Below are 20200 nucleotides of genomic sequence, written 5' to 3' on the forward strand. Positions count from 1 at the left end.
CTGTAAAAAAGATTTGATTCGACTCAAAGCCAATGAACGAAGAAACAACTAAGCTGCAAAATGAAGCTGTCCTTCATAATACAAGAGTAAATGTATCATAGCTGCAACTGAGATCAGAGCTTAATTTTCAGTGTTTATGTTTTCAGTGGGAAGGCTCATTTCTGAATTTTGTGAAATGGAATTCCTCTACTGAATGTAGTAGTTACAGTACAATGTCATTCTTCCATCATAAACAATACCTTTTTTATATGAAGTAGACGTACATCTTTTCCCATAATCTGCTCTGGTGAAAACTAAACAAAATTAAACAAATGTCAGTAACCAATCTCTATTACAGAAAGGGAAATACATAGATCCTGCCTTACACTGATATCATTCATTAGTCCATGTATCTCAGTATTGATATCAAGGGTTTGTCCATCCGCCTTGAACCAAAATTACTGAATCAAAGTCACCTTCCTATAAGGAAATATTACAATTTGGTGGCATTTTTACCTCAGAAGGTGAATAAAGGGGAATCTTACAGAATAGTATAAAAATATGGATGATGTGGAAAATGTGTTAAATAATAGGAGAAATGGTAAAAGGAAGTGAAGCAAAGGGAATATGTTTTAATAACAATTACTATTAAAACAATTGTTTTAATAACAATTTCATCAATGCTGAAAAAGTATACATTTTGTATCCTATTTGATAACTTCCTAGGTACACTTGGAATAGCCACTATGTCACCCAGGTGGATCAGCAGGTTTTTCCAGCTGGATTGGCAGGATTTTCATCTAACCAAGCAAGGCTTTTTCTTGGGTAGGTACCACATACTGGATGTGGGATGTTCAGCATGCACTGTTACCACTAAGCCATAGGCCCTCCCCCCTTGGTCACTTAGAATTTACACTTCTTACCATGGTGTAGGGATCAAAGTCCTCCACATATTTTTGGAAGCCCTGAAAATAAGTTTGGCAATCAAATACATGCATAGTAGGTTCTAAATAAAAATAGTGATTAAATGAAAGAAGTAAGAAAGAAGACAGAAAGAAAGAGATAAATTGTATGTTCTTCCTGACATTAAATCATGCAAGCTTTTAAGGTTAGATCTATCTTTTAGAACACATGAATTAGACAATTTAATCTGAAGGTTTCCTGAATTTGGCCTTCACATTTAGATTTATTTTATTTATTTTAATCCATCCAATGTGAAGGTCATGGGCTAGATAAATGTTGATTAAGACCTTTGTACTCCTCTGGCATAATTAGAGTAGAACATGTGGGAATTAAAAGCAGGACATTGGGCTGCTGACTGTCACGAGAAACACAAAGTAGAAAGCATTTGTAAAGCATATTTATTTAACTCATCAACAATCTTCTGTAGCAAACAAACATTTTAAAATCTGTGAAACATAAAACATCCTGTTTCACAGCTCAGCTGCTTTGCTCCACTGGACTTCCTAGGCAAAGAATTAAACTATGTTATGACATAACTGTGGCTGGAATCCTTGTGCTAAAATTTTAGTTTACTGCTATATTTAAAAGGCTGCAATTACAGATACCATAACTGAGCTTCCTATTTACAATAAAATCAGTGGGGCACAAGATAGATAGATAGATAGATAGATAGATAGATAGATAGATAGATAGATAGATAGATAGACAGACAGACAGACAGACAGACAGATGATAGTTAGATTGATTGATTGATTGATTGAGTGATTGATTTACTGTCATTTTTTACTGTGAGCACACTGCCTGTTCTCAAAAGTGTACACATACTTAACACACACATATATACATGCTATATACATACATATAAATGCATACATATACGAAAACAAATACATATAAATATACCTACATCTACACATATAAATACATACATACAAATCACTTGAATACATATAAGAAAGAGGAAGCTTGATACTTTATAGAACAAAACTGTGACTGAATCTGGATGTTCTGCTCTGGCTACTACGAAGCCTCCTCCCAGAAAGTAACAAGGAAAACAGGTTGTGGCGAGAGTGTGTAGTGTTCCAGTGGACCCTGGTCAAGCATCAGTTATATGCATGTCCTGGACAGGTGGAAGTGAACTGCCAATAATCTTCTCTGCCTCTCATCATTTTCTGCACTGCCTTCCTGTCCAAAGCAGTAATGCTTCCAAACCAGAGTGTAATGCAATATGACAGGATGCTCTCGATCGTCCCTCTATAGAAAGTGGTAAGGACGAGGAAAGGAAGATGTATTTTTCTCATGCAACACATAAATTCAGGTGCTACTGTGGTCGCTTCACCAATGTCTCACTGTTGAGTGACAAAGACAGCCTACTCATTAGTTGCATACCCAGAAACTTGACACGGCTAACCACCTACACAGGTAAATTATTAATATCTAGACATGCATCGCTATGCCTGCATTTTCTGAAATCGACAATGATCTCTAGTTTTTCCAACTTTTAAAGCAAGGCTGTTTTTATTACACCAGTTCACCAAACCCTCTACCTCCTTGTGGTAAGCATCCTCATTGTTGTCCTGAATAAGGCCCACCATTGTGGTATCATCCGCATACTTCACTGAGAGTTGGTGACAAACCTAGTACAATAGTCATGGGTCAACAGGGTGAACAGCACACTTAGCACACAGCCCTGAGGAGAACCTGTGCTCAAGAAAATATTGTTAGAAATATTTGACCCAATTCGTTAATACTGGGGCCTCTCAATAAGAAAATCAAGAATCCAGTTGCATAAAGGAGTATTAAAGCCTAAACGACCCAGTTTGTCTACTAGATGCTGAGGGACAATTGTATTAAATGCCAAACTGAAGTAGACAAACAGCATTCACAGATGAGTATTTATTTCCTCTAAGGGCGCCAAGCTCAGATGGAGAACACAAGAAATAGCATCCTCTGTGGAATGATTTGGATGGTAAAAAACTGAAGTGAGTCAAATGCTGGAGGGAGACTAAATACAATAAATGTCCTTTATCACCTCTCAAAACATTTCATAATGATGGATGTAAGTGCAACCGGACGGCAATCACAGAGACCCATAATTGTAGACTTTTTTGGCACTGGCCAAAAAAAACCATGATGGGACCCCTGCTTGCTGGAATGAAAGATTGAAAATATCTGTAAGAAACACAAGCCAGCTCATCTGCACATTCCCTAAGAACACACCCGGGAATATTATCTGGGTCTGCTGCCTTCCAAATGTAAACTTTCCACAATATCCTTTGGATCAAGGCAACATCAAAGCTAAGCACTTGCTCATCAGGATGGGGCACAGCTTTCCTTGCAGGGGTCTTATTCCAAAAATGTGTTCATTTATAAACTTTGTGTCATCCTTGCAACTCGATGGAGCCACCTTATAATCTGTAATGGCCTGGATTCCTTGCCACATACATCTGGAGTTCGTCGGGTACTGAAAAAAGTTCTAACTTTCTTACAATGGCTTTACTCAGCTCTTTTTATGGCACTTTTCAAATGAGCGCTGGCTGTTCTAAGTGCCATCAGATTTAAAAGCCACATTCTATGCTTTTGACATCTTGCGAATCTCATATGTCAACCATGGTTTTTCATTATCCCTCACAACAATGTTTTTAAGGACTCAGGCAACCTCAATGCACTTTTGAATATATGCAGATACAGTGCTGGAATACTTCTCTATGTTTATATGTTAGTTATCTGTTACAGCTTCTTTAAACATGTCCCAATCCCTGTGGTCTGCTTAGCACAAACCTCTGTATATGGCAGCCACAGTTGCTGGTGAAACATCAGGAAATCTATTTTCTAGACCCTCTTTACAAAACCCTGAAGTCCAGCATTGCCCAACAGATATTAGCCATGAAAGCCTACACCACTAAACCTTTGACCGTCTTTGAAAAAACAATCTAAGCATTCTTTGACAATTAAGTAAGAATACTAGAAAAGCTAAGATTAAAACAAAATATACTCTTTTACAAAATCCAACCTTAATTACAACCACTGGCAAACAAATTTACTAATTTGAGAACTCATTGATGCTACCTTGGCCATTCTATGGGCATTCACGCAATCCATCACTTTCCTCATTTATTACCAAACCACATTTTCTGAATGATATCAATTAATTTCAAGAAAGGATCCAGTAGAAATAAGATAGAATTGAATGGAAAAAATATCCATATTCCTTATGTTATGTTATATTTGAATGAAAAGGTCTAAGAGTCACTAGTAATATCAAATGACTGAAGAATTTACAGCATCAGATCTTTTTGTATTCATAGCCAGCTTTTTCATAATGTAGCAGAACTGCATGCATTCATTGGGGAAAGAAAACAAAGCTTGCTATTTGCATTTTTATATTAATATTATGAGACAGAAACAAAAGATAAAACTGAGTCAGCTCACTAATATCACACACATATGCAAAAAGGAAATAGGATTTTACTTGTTTTTTGTTAGTTTTAAATGATGAATTGTAAACCACCATCCTTTTAAACATCTCTTGAGGCTGAAAAGAAAGAAAAACAGCTCACTGAATTACCAGCCAGTTCATTAGATATGCATCCCTCCACTCCTTCATGCTCACATGCATTTAAATGTTCTTCAATTTTACATATTCTATTTCTCTATTCAAAGTTAGGGTAATTGGAATTACTGGAAAAAACAATCCTGTAGGATGTACATGGTTTTCAGAACTGTGGATAGGCAAATAGATGATGGTTACAAAAGCCAGCTCTTCTGGACTATTCCAACTTTTCTTGGGAAGAGCCCTAGAAAGGGAAGGTAAGAAGCTGGTTACAACCATCTATGTTTAACTGAATTCTTCTTCCACCATTAATATCAGGCTGTCCTGTAAGAAGAATCTCTAAAGAAGACAGAAATAAGGCTAACTCAAAGGCATATATAAGCTTGAACAAATCACTGCAGTTTTCTTGGCCATCTTTTCAGAAATAGTTTGCTATTGCCTGGGTCGAGAGAAAATGATTAGATCAAAGTTATTCAGGGAGCTTTCATACCGAACAGAGAATAAGAACTTACAGTCTTTAGGCTTCCAATCCAGCACCTTTGACCATTACACCAAACTTCCGCACACTTCCAAATTAAGTATCTTATTTAGCAACGTCTTGAAATTGTATTTTTACCATCCAATCAAAATTTGCCAAATACTGCCATCACAGAATTTATTCTAATTGCATATCCAACTATTTATTATAGAAGCATAAGCATTTTAATTATATCCTTTTCAGAAGCACTGAAGCCCTTCCAGCCATGGTTTCAGCAACTTTGCAAATTTTTGAACACCCATCTAATGAGTGTTAACCTTCTGTATCACCATAGAATACAGCATAATATTAGCATAATATGTACGAGGTACAAACTAAAGACTAACAGTGGCCAAAGCTGTTGCTGACAGCATATACACTAGGGGGGGGGGATTTCCGGCTGCTGCTACTACCAGGTTGCTCAGGGATGCACCGCACACACTTGTTGCGCACTGCGCGCACATGCACAGTGCAACAAAAATTGCTCTGCACATGTGCAGAAGGCAAAAACAAGATGGCGGTACCTACAGTGCTGCTGAGAGAACCAGTTGGGGGGAATGGCAGGCCTGGGACGCTGCCAGTTCCTGTGACCCAGGCCACCAGGTTACTACTGGTTGGGCTGAACCAGTCCAAACCAGTAGGAACCCACCTCTGATACACTAGCTAAAAAATTGTCCAGTTAAAAACAATTATATTATTTGGAAATATTTCACAATGGCTTATTGAAAATAAAATTATAGCTGTGTTTTCAGAAGCTCATTTTGAATAACTGGATGCATTTTTCATTGTCTGCTTTGCATAAAATGGGCTAGCTAGTTTCATTTCATTAATGTGAGACTGTAATAGAGCCTTAGAGCAGATTCAATTTCTTACAGCAGATTTATCCTTATCAGTTCCACATATCATTTCATAACATGAGTCTGGAGCATGCTATGGCCAGGAAAATAATATAAGAACTTTAAATTCAGAATGGCAATGGTAAAGAAGTGAGGCTGGATAACAGTCTCTCAGCTAGTGTGTTAGAATAGTAACTTAAGTTAAATGTGCTGATGAAGCTATACCTAAATTGAAACAGTAGCTCATTTTCCTGCTTTAAACTATTTGAAGAGCTATAAATAAAATCAGGGGGGGGGAAGCTATTTAAATTGCAGATTAAGCTTTTTTGATACTGTTTTCATCAGCAAAAATATCAAAGAGGTTAGGATGTGATATTCTGAGAAAACTACAGGATCTCCAATAATCTGATTGAATTTATTACTGACTTATTTCTTTCATTCTCTGGAGCTCTGCTTTGACCAGCATAAAGAATCTAAGTCTAGCTAATATGTTCCTTCTGTCCAGGTCCCCTGAAGCATTTGGGAAATTAAAACAATGGCCATCAGTCACCTAATGCAGGGGTGTCAAACTCGCAGCCCACAGACTTGATGCATCACATGCTGGCCACCCCACCCCCATTTTAGCAAAAGGGGCGGAAGTTGTGATACGTCACATGATGATGTGTATCAAGAGTTGACACCCCTGACCTAATGGGTTTCCTGCGGAAAGTTTCAGCTAGAAGTCAGGTAAGCTCACAAGGGCTGACAACAGTGGAGGGTTTCAAAATTTTTTAGAACCTCTTCTGCAGGTGTAGCCTGCTTTGTGGCAGTGGCTTGCCGGCAATGTGACCAAGTGGGAGTGGCTTGGCAGTCATGTGACTGGGTGGGCGTGGCCAACTTGTAAAATGTGGTGAAACTCACTTAACAACGCTCTTGCTTATCAACCAAAATGTTGGCTCAGAAACTCTGGCATTTGAAGCACGCAAGTCTTTAAAGCTGTCAAGTTACAAGACCCTTGTACCCCTAACCCTTTAGAAAAAAAACCCAGGGGTGTTCAAACTTGACAGCTTTAAGACTTGAAGGTTTAGACAGAACTCTTAGAGGCAGGCGGGGCGATTGGTGAGACAGCCAATCAGTGAGCGACGGGCAGGGCAAGCGTGGTGCGGACAGGCGGGGGTAGGGAGCTGAAACCGGTTCTAAACGGCACAGTAGATTTGTGGAACCTCTTCTATAGAAGAGGTTAGAACTGACAGGAACCCACCCCTGGCTGACAAGCATAGGAATAGGCCCAGGTTCTGGTACATTATTCAAGAATTTATGAAATTTGTAATAGGAATAGCCCTCAGACTTATATACCATTTCACAGTGCTTTACAGCCCTCTACTAGATTATTATTGAAATGTTCATAATACAAATATATTTTCAAGAAAAGAAGTATTCTTTACATTCCCAATTTAGTTTTAAATTTAGCTTTTCATCCTAAATATGCATAAGGCAGTGACTGAATTCAAATTTTTTTGGGTTCTGTGGGTGAGGCTTGGTGGGTGTGGCTTGGCTTGGTAGGCATGGCTTGGTGGGCATGGCAGGGGAAGAATACTATAAAATCTCCATTCCCTCCCAATCAGCAGGGACTCGGGAGGCAGAAAATAGATGGGGTGGTACCAGTTTTTACCGGTTGGTGGTATTTACGAGTTCTCCAAACTACTCAAAATTTCTGCTACTGGTTCTTCAGAACTGGTCAGAACCTGCTGAATACCACCTCTGGCATAAGGACATTTATGGAGTGGGAAAGAAAAATGAAGTTTTCCAACATGGCAAGAGTCAAATGGAGTTTTGTCTTACAAATCAGGCATGGAGCCATCTATGAGGAACTCTATCAGGGGAGCAAGCAGTTGATATAGAGTCTACTTCGATTACTCATGGATAAATTGCCCAGTCATTGGGAATTGGAGAGAATATTAATTTATTTTAAATTATTAATAATTCCTTATTAATGTACATTCATTTATTAATTCCTTAGCTGGCCAATGCCAGATAAGGAACTGGCAGCTGTAACTACATTGTTGTGAACAGATTATAATTTAAGTATTTAATAATATAATTAATTATATATAACAACTTTTATATAAATATAATGTACATCATTATATTGTACATATATTATATAAATATAATATTATTTTTGGGTAGGCGCTCAATGTATTGATAACTACTGGTAGTGCCAGTGGTTATCAGCCCTCTAGGTGCCAAACCAAAGCCTTGGATGACACTTTGAAAAACTGCCCATTTACAAAATTTCCATTTGTCAGTTGCAAAAGGTCATGTTGCTTGCATCTACACGTATATACATCAATACATTACAACTTCCTAGGTACTTGGGAAGAATTCGAATGATGACAGAATAAAAACAAAATAGCAAACTTGACTTCCTGTGTCCTAATAAACATGTATAGAGATTAGATAGATTAGAGTCTCCAAATAGAGGGCAGATGCTCATCTCTCAGAGATACAGTAGTAGATATTGCATCAAGCAGGGTGTTGAACTAAAGACCTCTATGATCTCTTCTAATCCAGTCATTATGATATATAAATATGCACACACAGGAAGAAGTAGAGTATGCTAGGAAACCTTATTCTGAGTAACAAAACTTCATGCAGGACAGGGAGAAGCAGAGTTAATGAGGAAATAACCAAGCAAGCGTATGCAGAATGAGAATTTGAGCTGCCTGGAGAAGCCCCACTCCTTGTAACATTTTACAAGATTACAATACAATACAATACAATACAATACAATACAATACAATACAATACAATACAATACAATACAATACAATACAATACAATACAATAGCAGAGTTGGAAGGGACCTTGGAGGTCTTCTAGTCCAACCCCCTGCCTAGGCAGGAAACCCTATACCATTTCAGACAATTGGCTATCCAACATCTTCTTAAAGACTTCCAGTGTTGGGGCATTCACAACTTCTGGAGGCAAGCTGTTCCACTGATTAATTGTTCTAACTGTCAGGAAGTTTCTCCTCAGTTCTAAGTTGCTTCTCTCTTTGATTAGTTTCCACCCATTGCCTCAGGTGCTTTGGAAAATAGTTTGACTCCCTTTTCTTTGTGGCAACCCCTGAGATATTGGAACACTGCTATCATGTCTCCCCTAGTCCTTCTTTCTGTTAAACTAGACATACCCAGTTCCTGCAATCATTCTTCATATGTTTTAGTCTCCAGTCCCCTAATCATCTTTGTTGCTCTTCTCTGCACCCTTTCTAGAGTCTCCACATCTTTTCTACATCGTGGCGACCAAAACTGAATGCAGTATTCCAAGTGTGGCCTTACCAAGGCATTATAAAGTGGTATTAACACTTCACGTGATCTTGATTCTATCCCTCTGTTGGTGCAGCCTAGAACTGTGTTGGCTTTTTTGGCAGCTGCTGCACACTGCTGGCTCATATTTAAATGGTTCTCCACTAGGACTCCAAGATCCCTCTCACAGTTACTACTATTGAGCACGGTACCACCTATACTGTACCTGTGCATTTCGGGTTTTTTGCCTAAATGTAGAACCTTACTCTTTTCACCATTGAATTTCATTTTATTAGATAGTGCCCAATGTTCAAGTTTGTCAAGATCTTTCTGTATCTTGAGCCTATCTTCTGGAGTGTTGGCTATTCCTGCCAGCTTGGTGTCATCTGCAAATTTGATGAGTTCCCCATTTATTCCCTCATCCAATTAAGATTAAGTAAAATCCACAATTTTGTCAAATCTTCTCTCTATTATTTCCAAGCCCAGGAGGAAAAATATCATCATCTTATGAAATTAAGCTTAGGAGGACAAAAAAACAGTTGGCATCCATGAAAGACTGTTCCCTCCAAGCTTGTTGTGTTTAATAACTGTGAAAGGCAGCAGGTGAGGAACAGATGGTGTATTTATGTTATGTTCCTTAGAAGCAATCTACTTTACTACAAAGCTAAACCTAGAAGAAAGCTTCCATTGACCTCAATCAATATCTGAAACTGGAAAATAAATTCAGAATTTATCTAGTAATCTAGTAATATCCATCTTGACAAAGCAAACTATTTCTGATTACAACTGGCAATTGAAAAATGCAAACCAAATATTTGCCAACCATAGCAACCTTGAGGTGATAAATCATTAATTATTGAAAGCATTCAAATTACTTAGCTGTGCTGTTAATTATAACTGAATGAACTGAATAAAAACAATCTGAAAGTCTACACCTAGAAATGGTAAACCACAATCTCATAAATTGGGTGATAATGCTAATTTTTCAAATTAAAATGACATAATGAGAAGTATTTTAGTGGGGAACTTTAGTCAATTAATGCTTATTTTTTAATTGCCATTTTTTTTACTTTACTGGTAAGATAGTCTTAAATGACATAAAAATGATCCTTCAACTGTTTATGGAAAGAAAAAGAAATGGTCTAATTGATAAATATAAAAAACCTTTCATTCTATTTTCATTTTCTATTTTATTTCTGCATTCTATTTTATTTTCATTTTACTTTTCTGCTTGCCTAATTCCACATAGATATTAATAGGTAAAGGTAAAGGTTCCCTTCACACATATGTGCTAGTCATTTCCAACTCTAGGGGGTGGTGCTCATCTCCCTTTCAAAGACGAAGAGCCAGTGCTGTCCGAAGATGTCTCCGTCGTCATGTGGCCGGCATGACTAAACGCCAAAGATGCACAGAACACTGTTACCTTCCCACCAAAGGTTGTTCCTATTTTTCTACTTGCATTTTACATGCTTTTGAACTGCTAGGTTGGCAGAAACTGGGACAAGTAATGGGAGGTCACTCTGTCACACAGCGCTAGGATTCAAACCATTGAACTGCTGACCTTTCTGATCGACGAGCTTAGCATTTTAGCCACTGAGTCCCTGGAGATATTAATACAATGCTAAATTTTACAATATAGAAAGCTTAGTTTATTCAGTTTGTATCCTAACTAAAACTCCAATGTACATGGTATCTTTATTCTTACTATACTATTTTTCCAAAAAAACTGGAGGAAATTTTACAGATATGATTGAATGGGGAAATAATAATAATAATAATAATAATAATAATAATAATAATAATAATAATAATAATAATAATAATATATTTATTTCTTAGCCGCACCCTTTCCCGAAGGACTCGGGGCGGCGTACAACGAAACATACGAAATAAATATGTAAACAAAACAAACATATAACAAAGACATACACTGAAACATACACAAGGAAGAGGTCGATTGATAAAACAATTAAAATACAGTATTTAAAACCCCTAGAAATTAAATATAATTAAAATACCCAGTTAAAAACCCGTCAGGAGCGATATGGTTAGATCAGAGTTGAGCCAGGCCAGCTGCTTGAAATAGGTGGGTCTTCAGCTTAATACGGAAGGAGCGGAGGTCAGAGGTATTCCTAATATCCGGAGGGAGGTCATTCCACAGGGCTGGGCCCGCCACAGAGAAGGCTCTACTCCTAGGCGCCGCCCCATGACATTGTCTAGCGGACGGCACCTGGAGGAGCCCCTCTCTGTGCGAGCGAATTGGTCGCAGGGATGTATGGGGCAGAATACGATCCCGCAAGTAACTAGGTCCTAAGCCATGGATAGACCACAGGAAGCCAGTGCAGCTCGCGCAGGAACGGTGTCACATGGGAGTACCTAGTACTCCCCATAATCACCCGCGCGGCTGCGTTCTGGACCAACTGCAGCCTCCGGGTGCATTTCAAGGGAAGCCCCATGTAGAGAGCATTACAGTAGTCCAAGCGAGACGTCACCAGCGCATGAGTGACTGTGCGCAAGGCATCCCGGTCCAGTAGGGGGCGCAATTGGCACACCAGGCGAACCTGGTGGAACGCCCCCCTTGCCACGGCTGTCACATGGTCATCCATGGACAGCCGGGCATCCAGGAGGATGCCCAAATTGCGCGCCCGCTCCACGGGGACAAGATGAATGCCCCCAATGGCCAATGATTGGATTAATTGGCTGAACCGAGGGGCTGGTACCCACAGCCACTCCGTCTTGGAAGGGTTGAGCTTGAGTCGGTTGTCATCCATCCAGATCCGTACGGCTTCCACACACCGGGACATCACTTCGATGGCCTCGTTGGGGTGGTTCGGGGTGGAAAAGTACAGCTGAGTATCATCAGCGTACAGATGGTATCCCACCCCGAAACCACGGATGATCTCACCCAGCGGCTTCATATATGTGTTGAACAGGAGTGGCGAGAGGACCGACCCCTGTGGCACCCCACAAGTAAGGGGGCGTAGGGTCGACCTCTCCTCCCCTGCCAACACACGCTGCGTCCGGCCAGAAAGGTAGGAGCCGAACCACCGCAAAACGGTGCCCCGGACCCCCAACCCCTCCAGCCAGCGCAGCAGGATACCATGGTCGATGGTATCAAAAGCCGCCGAGAGGTCTAATAGGACCAGGATAGAGGAACAACCTCTGTCTCTGGCCCTCCAGAGATCATCCACCAACGCGACCAAGGCCGTCTCCGTGCAGTGACCGGGGCGGAAGCCGGACTGGTGCGGGTCTAGATAATCATTTTCCTCCAGATGCCATGGAAACTGGTAGGCCACCACACTCTCTACAACCTTCGCCAAAAAGGGAAGGTTGGAGACAGGACGATAATTGGCCAGCTCCAAAGGATCCAGGGAAGGCTTCTTGAGCAAGGGTCTCACCACCGCCTCTTTCAAGGAGGCCGGGAGAGACCCCTCGCTCAGCAAGGCGTTCACTAGGTCCAGGAGCCAGTCTCGTGTAACCTCCCAGGATGCCAGTACAAGCCAGGAGGGGCACGGGTCCAATAAACATGTGGTGGGTCGCAGTCGTCCACGCATTCTGTCCAAATCCTCGATGGCAACCAAGTCAAACTCCTCCCAGGTCGATTCCTCAAGACTCGCCACGGACGTCTCCATTGGACCACTAACAGGGACCCAATCCTTCCGAATTTGAGCGATTTTATCCTGCAGATATTTCCCAAATTCCTCTGCTCTACCTTGTAGAGGGGCCTCCCGCGGCCTCTGAAACAAGAGGGAGCGGGACACCCGAAACAGGGCGGCAGGGCGGTTCTCTGCGGATGCAATGAGAGTGGCACAATATTGGCGTTTGGCCACTCTCAATGCCACAAGGTACGTCCTTAAATGGGCTCGTGCCTGTGTTCGATCAAGTTCGGAACGAGAGGATCTCCAACGACTCTCTAGACGTCTCTTGCGGCATTTCATCACCCTCAGCTCCTCGGTAAACCAAGGGGCCAGGGTGGATCGTTGCCGCCGGAGAGGCCGCAAAGGCGCCACCTGGTTCAAGGCCCCGGAAGTCGCATTATTCCACGCGACCACCAGGTCCTCTACCCGGGGGCGGGTCAAGGTTACAGGAGGTGGCCCAAGCTCCGTCTGGAACCTATCTGGTTCCATCAGGCGCCTGGGGCGGAACCATCTAGTGCTTTCCGGTTCCGCCTCCCCGCAGCGGGAGGTAGCACCAGGGAAGTCAAGACGAAGGAGTGAGTGATCTGACCATGACAGGGGAGTGATGGTTAAGTCCCCTCCTCCCAGATCACTCAACCACTGGCCAGAGACAAAAACGAGGTCCAGAGTGTGTCCTCCCTCGTGTGTCGGACCCTGAATCATTTGAGTCATATCCATGGCTGTCATGGAAGCCATGAACTCCCGAACCCCCTCTGATGCTTCTCCCATCGATGGCAGGTTAAAATCCCCCATCACCAAAAGGAGAAAAATTCTTATTATTAGTTCTGCATTTTAAACTTTTGTTTTATAATCTATTTTGCTTGTAGTAAGCACAGGGGAGATGATAGGAAGTGATCTCATATTATGTATTAGTGGACACATTGATATTTTGTTGTTAAAGATTTTGTGATGATTGGGTGGTGGAAGAGACAATAAAAGATGGCAACACTGGGCACCATGAGTGGCAACAAGAGAAGAGACCTAACAGATTTGGGAAGGCCAGATGGAAGGCCAGGTCTGCCAGAGGCCTTGATTCCAAGCCTGGAATCTAAGAATGCCAATAATTTCATGGCTACAATAGGCTGGTAAGTGAACCTTTTTAAAAACCAATTTGTTTAGTTATTTAATGAAAGTCCATTTGTCCCCTTGTTCCTACGCTAAGCAACTGTCTGTTCTGTAGCTTCACGCTACCCAGTTGCACTATTTTACATTACAATTAATCAGTGGATCAGCTTGCCTCCAGATGTTGTGAATGCCCCAACACTGGAAGTCTTTAAGAAGATGTTGGATAGCTATTTGTCTGGAATGGTATAGGGTTTCCTGCCTAGGCAGGGGGTTGGACTAGAAGACCTCCAAGGTCCCTTCCAACTCTGCTATTGTATTATTACTTTATAGACTTAAAGAATTTCTGAACCTTTCAAGTGATTTGATATAGGCTACAGAGCAAAAGGATAGTAAAACAAAAAAACAAAACAACCACAAGGAGATTATGCAACAAATTCACCCAAATGCCCATTGTGCAAAAGAAAGTGTTTAACATATTTTAATTTTTAAATACCTCTGAATTATTCAGTGTACATTCAAGCTAGAACCACAGAAAGCAAGGCTGACAGTGATAGTGGGACAGCTGGTCTCCTATACATTCAAAGCACGCAAAATATATCAACATAGACTTACCAGAGCTTCTGATTTGGTTGTAGGTCTGACTACAATATTGTGGTCAGGATGCAGCATAACTGGCTTGGAAACTATAGGTACAGCTGGATGACGCTGGGCAGGAGATTGCTACAGGGTTCCAATGTAAGAATGTTACAGAAAGGATGTGTATATTTTATGCAGACCAAACACTCTTTCTGGATCCTACTAGATGACACATTTAATAAGACGCTGTGTCAAATCTCACCAGAAGTGGATCCCTCAAATAAGTAGATCATATGCCATAACATAGGTGTAACCAGCATCTTGAACTGCCCTTGAAAGCTAGTAATCAGTGCTGTTTGCTCTGGGTTTAGCAATACAGTACTTTCTTTTCTACCCTCTAAATCACATCTGCCAATAAACAACACTGCTCACCCTGAATCTTGGACTACACTTAAGACATTACCTATCTCTTCAGTAATGTATAGAAGTGGGGGGAGTGAGTAATACAATTTATAAAAAATGCTTCCATGCAGCATAGTGGAAAACAACGATGACATGACATGATAAAGTAATTAAAATGCACTTATGGAAAGTTATAAAAATGAGAAATACTTCAGAACAGTATCATGCAAGGCAAAAGGCACAGTGGAAAATATGTTCATACCTTGATAATGTGAATGAGCAGCAGCATAAGCAGCAGATAATTGTGAGTGCCACAAAATATATATTCTATATCATACCTTTGGGCTGGAAAGGTAGGTCTGCTTGCCGCTTTGTGCAATAACTGGGCTAATCTTTCTTTCTTTGTAGTTTTTCACTTCCCAGTCATCCAGGGAATCTTCTGCCCCACTAGGCTGAAAATTGTGGCAGCCACTTTTTTCATCCAAATGAGTGGACATTGGATGATGAAGAGTGCCAGCAGTCTGCATGGAAGGATTAATGGGTGGTGGAGATGGTGGTGGCAAAGGAGGTGATGGGACATGTGCCCAAGGAGATGGAGAGGAAGATGGAATCCATGAAGGTGAATTAGGTATTGGCACTGATCCCTTAGTAGCTGGAATATTTGGCGGAGAAAGCGGATAAGCTACTGAGGCTACAGACACTGTATGGGGTAATGGAGGCTGAGGTGCTGGGCGTTTTGAAAGCTTGCCAGTATCATTTAAGTTGATATCATCAAGGTCAGTGGTATGGAGCTGCAAGCCGCCAGCAAACCTTCGCACAGATGTAGCAGAAGCAGAAACAGCAGGACGTACACCTGTTTTCTAGTATACAGATTTATTTTAATGCAGCACTTGCTTAAAATAGCTGAATACAACTCCACTAAGAGTAAAAAGCATGGAACTAGGCTCAAAACCCCAATGCTATCAATTTCTATAAAATGATCCTTATTTTGTCTAGTTGTTCCACACCAATAGATAAGAATTTGTATTAAAGGAAACCGTTATGTATAAGACAACTCCCATAGCCCAAGAAACTTATTCAAGCCCAGGCAAACAAAGGTGGCAAAATGGAAAGAAAGTTGGAGCTTTCCATGGATGCAGCTTCTCTTAATCTACCCTGAAGGGAAAGCTGGGTTCTGCTTTCTTATCAGCTAAGAGCCCACCAACACCCACCATCCTAGTAGGCATACAAGATATAAAATGGATGGCCACATGCATCCATCCCATGAGCCACAAATTTGAGACCTTTTACCTAGGTCATTCCTAATAACATGATGTGGGTCTTTACTGAATTAAAATGGATGTGTCTATTTCTACATAATATCTGAAACATTTTTTTTCCATTATAATTGCCTGATAAAACAAGCGATTTACTATAGATCATACTGCAAGTTATGTCTTAAAAAACAATTCGTAAGATTACAAAACAAATATTTTACTGGGGGAATGAGAATCTTATTTTACCTCAGGAGAATCATTCTCCACCGAGGAGATTTGCTCTAAACGTGTTTGACAGAGCTTTTCCACCCAATGCTGAGTCTTTTCTGATTCTTCTAAATCTTCTCGTTCAGTCTCAGACACCTGAGAGTTGTAGCATAATTTTAGGAGAAAATTTAAGAGTTTACATTTATAGACTTATATTCAAAGGCACACTTGAAATATATTTTGGCAATAAAATGTTGTGTGCAGATCTAAATATTTTTTGTAATTCATCTATTGCATCATCAGCAAATTCCTGAACACATCTTCACCCCGTATTAAAATTGGCTGATTGTTAGATTTGAATTGATACTTTTATCTCAACAAGGCTTGTTGAAATAAATGGGGTTATATCTAAGAGTTGCAGAGTCAATTTCGTATCACTCAGTGATTTATAACTGAATGTCTGTAGGAATCTGGCACTTTGTGGAACTCTCCCAGTCTCATGTCATTAATTATCCTTTGGGCAGATGTCAATATAGTAAAAACCCCAAATATATGACAGATACCTGGTTGTTTTATATAAACAGCTGTTCAAATAAACCACTATTTTAGGGGCGATATTAAAGTGATCTGTCTATTTCACACATATAATACATCTGTTGATCACATTTATCAAATATTGATCATATATGTGAGTATGGTCTCCACTAACCATTCTACTAATTTCTGTGGTAAGAAAAAAGAAACAGTCTAACATACTTCATATTCCAAGTAACAAACAGAAGAACAACTATCATCCAATTCTCCAAGCATTTATTCCTAGGGAACATAAACATATGACTACTTATGTCTGTCAACCACTTATTCTTCCCGTTTGGTGATAATTAAATGTAGAAAAAGGAATATTCCTTTTGAAATATGTAAGGAAGTCACAGGGGAATCCATTTTTAGAATAAAATATATATAGGGGGTCATGTTCACACAATATGGCTGACCTATTTAATGAGCTGTCCATTAAATTAATGGTCTTAGGTTCATTCATACATTAGGACTAATGAATGGCTATTTGGAGGAGGGCCAGGAAATTGTCTCTACATTTTTCTTGGCTGAACAAACCAAAACCTCTGGAATGGTACAATCACATTTGGTGGCAACATCTCAGATGTGGAGGGACTTGCTATTCTACTCTTTGAACGTCTTTTTATCCCAAATAGCAAGAGGTATGTGTGTGTGTGTGAAAACTGAAATGGTAATAGTGAGTTCCTATAGTAGCCCTGATTTTCACTAAGTCTCTCCTATATTCAGATAGACAAAGGAAAGAGGAAAAGCTTGCTGATTTTCCTATATCATTTGAACATCTGGAAAGGGAGAGTTTTACTCCATGGCCATGGAATCTCTCCACTTTACTGAAGTCTTTTGATATACAACACCAAAAAAATTATAGCATGGTATTCAACACATCCGCTCATAAGTATGGAAAGATTTGTTGGTCTTCCAATGAATCTAAATGCCAAATCAAATAAATTTCAGAACCACATTATCGTATTTTTCGTAGTGTAGTGTCAAAAAAGAGGCTGAAAATCTGGGTGCGTTTTATACACTGAATACAGCATTTTTTGCCTCCCGAAGCCCCACCCCTTCACCAATGGCCGTGCATACTCATATGGAGGCTTTCAGAGAGCTCCTGGGGGTCTCCATGAGGCTATGCATGCAATTTTTTTGACAAAAAACGGACCATTTTTTGCTCGTTTTTGGTCCCCCACCCCCCAGGAGCACTCTGCAACCCTCCCCAAGGCTATTCATGGGAAACCGGGCCCGTTTTTATGAAAAACGGGCCGTTTTGGGGAGATTTGCTGAGTGCAAAAACTTTTTTTTTCTTTTGGAAAGCTCTTTAACTGATTGATGAGAATTACATTGATCAAGTGCTGTGCCAGTAAAAAATACCTACCTATCTACTGTATTTCTCTCTCTCTCTATTTCTCTCTCTCTATCACTCTGCCTATCTACCTACCTACACACACACACTCGCTCCCTACCTACTGTATTTCTCTCTCTCTCTCTCTCTCTCTCTCTTTCTCTCTCTCTCCCTTTATTTACCTACCTACCTACCTAACTACTCTCTCTCTCCCTACCTATCTACTGTATTTCTCTCTCTCTCTTTCTCTCTCTCTATCCCTCTACTTACCTACCTACTTACACTCTCTCTATCCCTACCTACCTACTGTATTTCTCTCTATCCCTACCTACCTACTGTATTTCTCTCTCTTTCTCTCTTTCTCTCTCTCTCTCTCCCTTTATCTACCTACCTACCTAACTACTCTCTCTCTCTCCCTACCTATCTACTGTATTTCTCTCTTTCTATTTCTCTCTATCCCTCTACCTTCCCACCTACCTACTCTCTCCCTATGTACTGTATTTCTCTCTCTCTTTCTATTTCTCTCTCTGTGTCCCTCTACCTACCGACCTACACACACACACACACTATCTCTCTCTATTTTTTTTTTCTCTCTCTATTCCTTTATCTACCTACCTAATTAACTACTCTCTCTCTCCCTACCTACCTACTGTATTTATCTCTCTTTCTCTCCCTGTCTATCCCTCTATCTACCTACCTACTTTTTAAAAAATTGCCTCTTCAAAACCTTGGTGCGTCTCATACTCCGGTGCATCTTATACTCCGAAAAATATGGTACTTTAATCATCTAACTAAGGAACTAGTTCACTTTTACATATATAATTTGAATTATACTGTGACATATATTATTATGTTATAATCTACACTTTTAATTCAGGTTACTTAATATTCAACCTCAATAATGCATTTAAGTATACACATTTTCAAATATAAGTCCATATCTAAATACCCAGGAGTGTGCGTGTTTTTTACTCTTTTCATACAGGAAACAAAGACATACAGATCACAAAGAACATACCTCTTGAACCAATCGGCTGATTTTCAACTGTTTTTCTCTTTCCAAATTCTCTTCTTTTTCCTTGAGAAGTTTTAGCTCAAACTCCAGTTGCATTTTGCTTTTTTTCTGTTCACTAAGACTGTCACTTTTTGCTTTTATTCTTTCTTTACCTTTCTGGATTGTTGTTATATTAATATTAATTATACATGTATACTATAATGCGCCAGAGTTTCTCCTAGATAACTGTGACACAACCATCCAGTTATTAAAGCAGCAAGACATAAAAACCAGCCTCATAAGGAGTAAGACGGGCATGAAATTCTCTCAGATTTTGAGGGAAAGCTAGAGATAACAAGGTTCATGCATACTTGTTATAAATTTCCCACTATACTGATCTGGAAAAAAAACACACCAAAATCTACAGTTTTGCATGCTATTAAAGAATAGGTCCTAATATAAATAATGGAAGCATTCTATCAGGCAATATAATACATAATGCTCAAATGATAAAGCCACAAATTGCACAAAGTTCAAAACCAAAACTAAACAATACAACAAAAGCCTTCAATGGATAACAAATTACTTATTTGGAATTTCACTGAACTGCTTAAATGTCTCAGTTTGATAACTTTAATATGAGTTAATACAAGACATTGTTTTTAATGGACTTAACCAAATTAGCTTTCTGGAAAACAATGTCTATTATCTTAAAGAGAAAAAAATAGTTGCAGAGATAAGCCACTTAGAGTCAGATGACTGAAAGTAGGTTTACTTCCAAATAAGAGTATTTGCATTATTTACAGTTCTGCATACCACAAAGGAGAATGTACTTTTGTAGATATAAAGTATACTAGATAGTAAGATACTGTATTTTCATTCACACAGAGGACAGCTCCAGCTTGCCTTCCTTTAATACCCCCTTGCATTATTAAAAACATATTATGGGAGACTAAGGTTTGCCAATTAATGTGGG

At 39.9% G+C, this 20200-nt stretch overlaps 1 protein-coding gene across 1 annotated transcript in view; it reads right to left on the minus strand.

The window, feature by feature from the left end:
* Positions 1-20200, minus strand: part of USH1C (USH1 protein network component harmonin) — a gene marked incomplete at its 5' end in the record, with an annotated part of 64095 nt that overhangs the window by 13385 nt on the left and 30510 nt on the right. Inside the window, 2 exons of the mRNA XM_081935753.1 lie at positions 240-293; positions 903-944. Coding sequence (XP_081791879.1) covers positions 240-293; positions 903-944 — 96 coding nt within the window. The remainder of the gene's footprint in view (positions 1-239; positions 294-902; positions 945-20200) is intronic.

Source organism: Natrix helvetica, assembly GCF_964273705.1.
Source record: "Natrix helvetica genome assembly, chromosome: 1".
Classification (NCBI taxonomy): Eukaryota; Metazoa; Chordata; class Lepidosauria; order Squamata; family Natricidae; genus Natrix; species Natrix helvetica.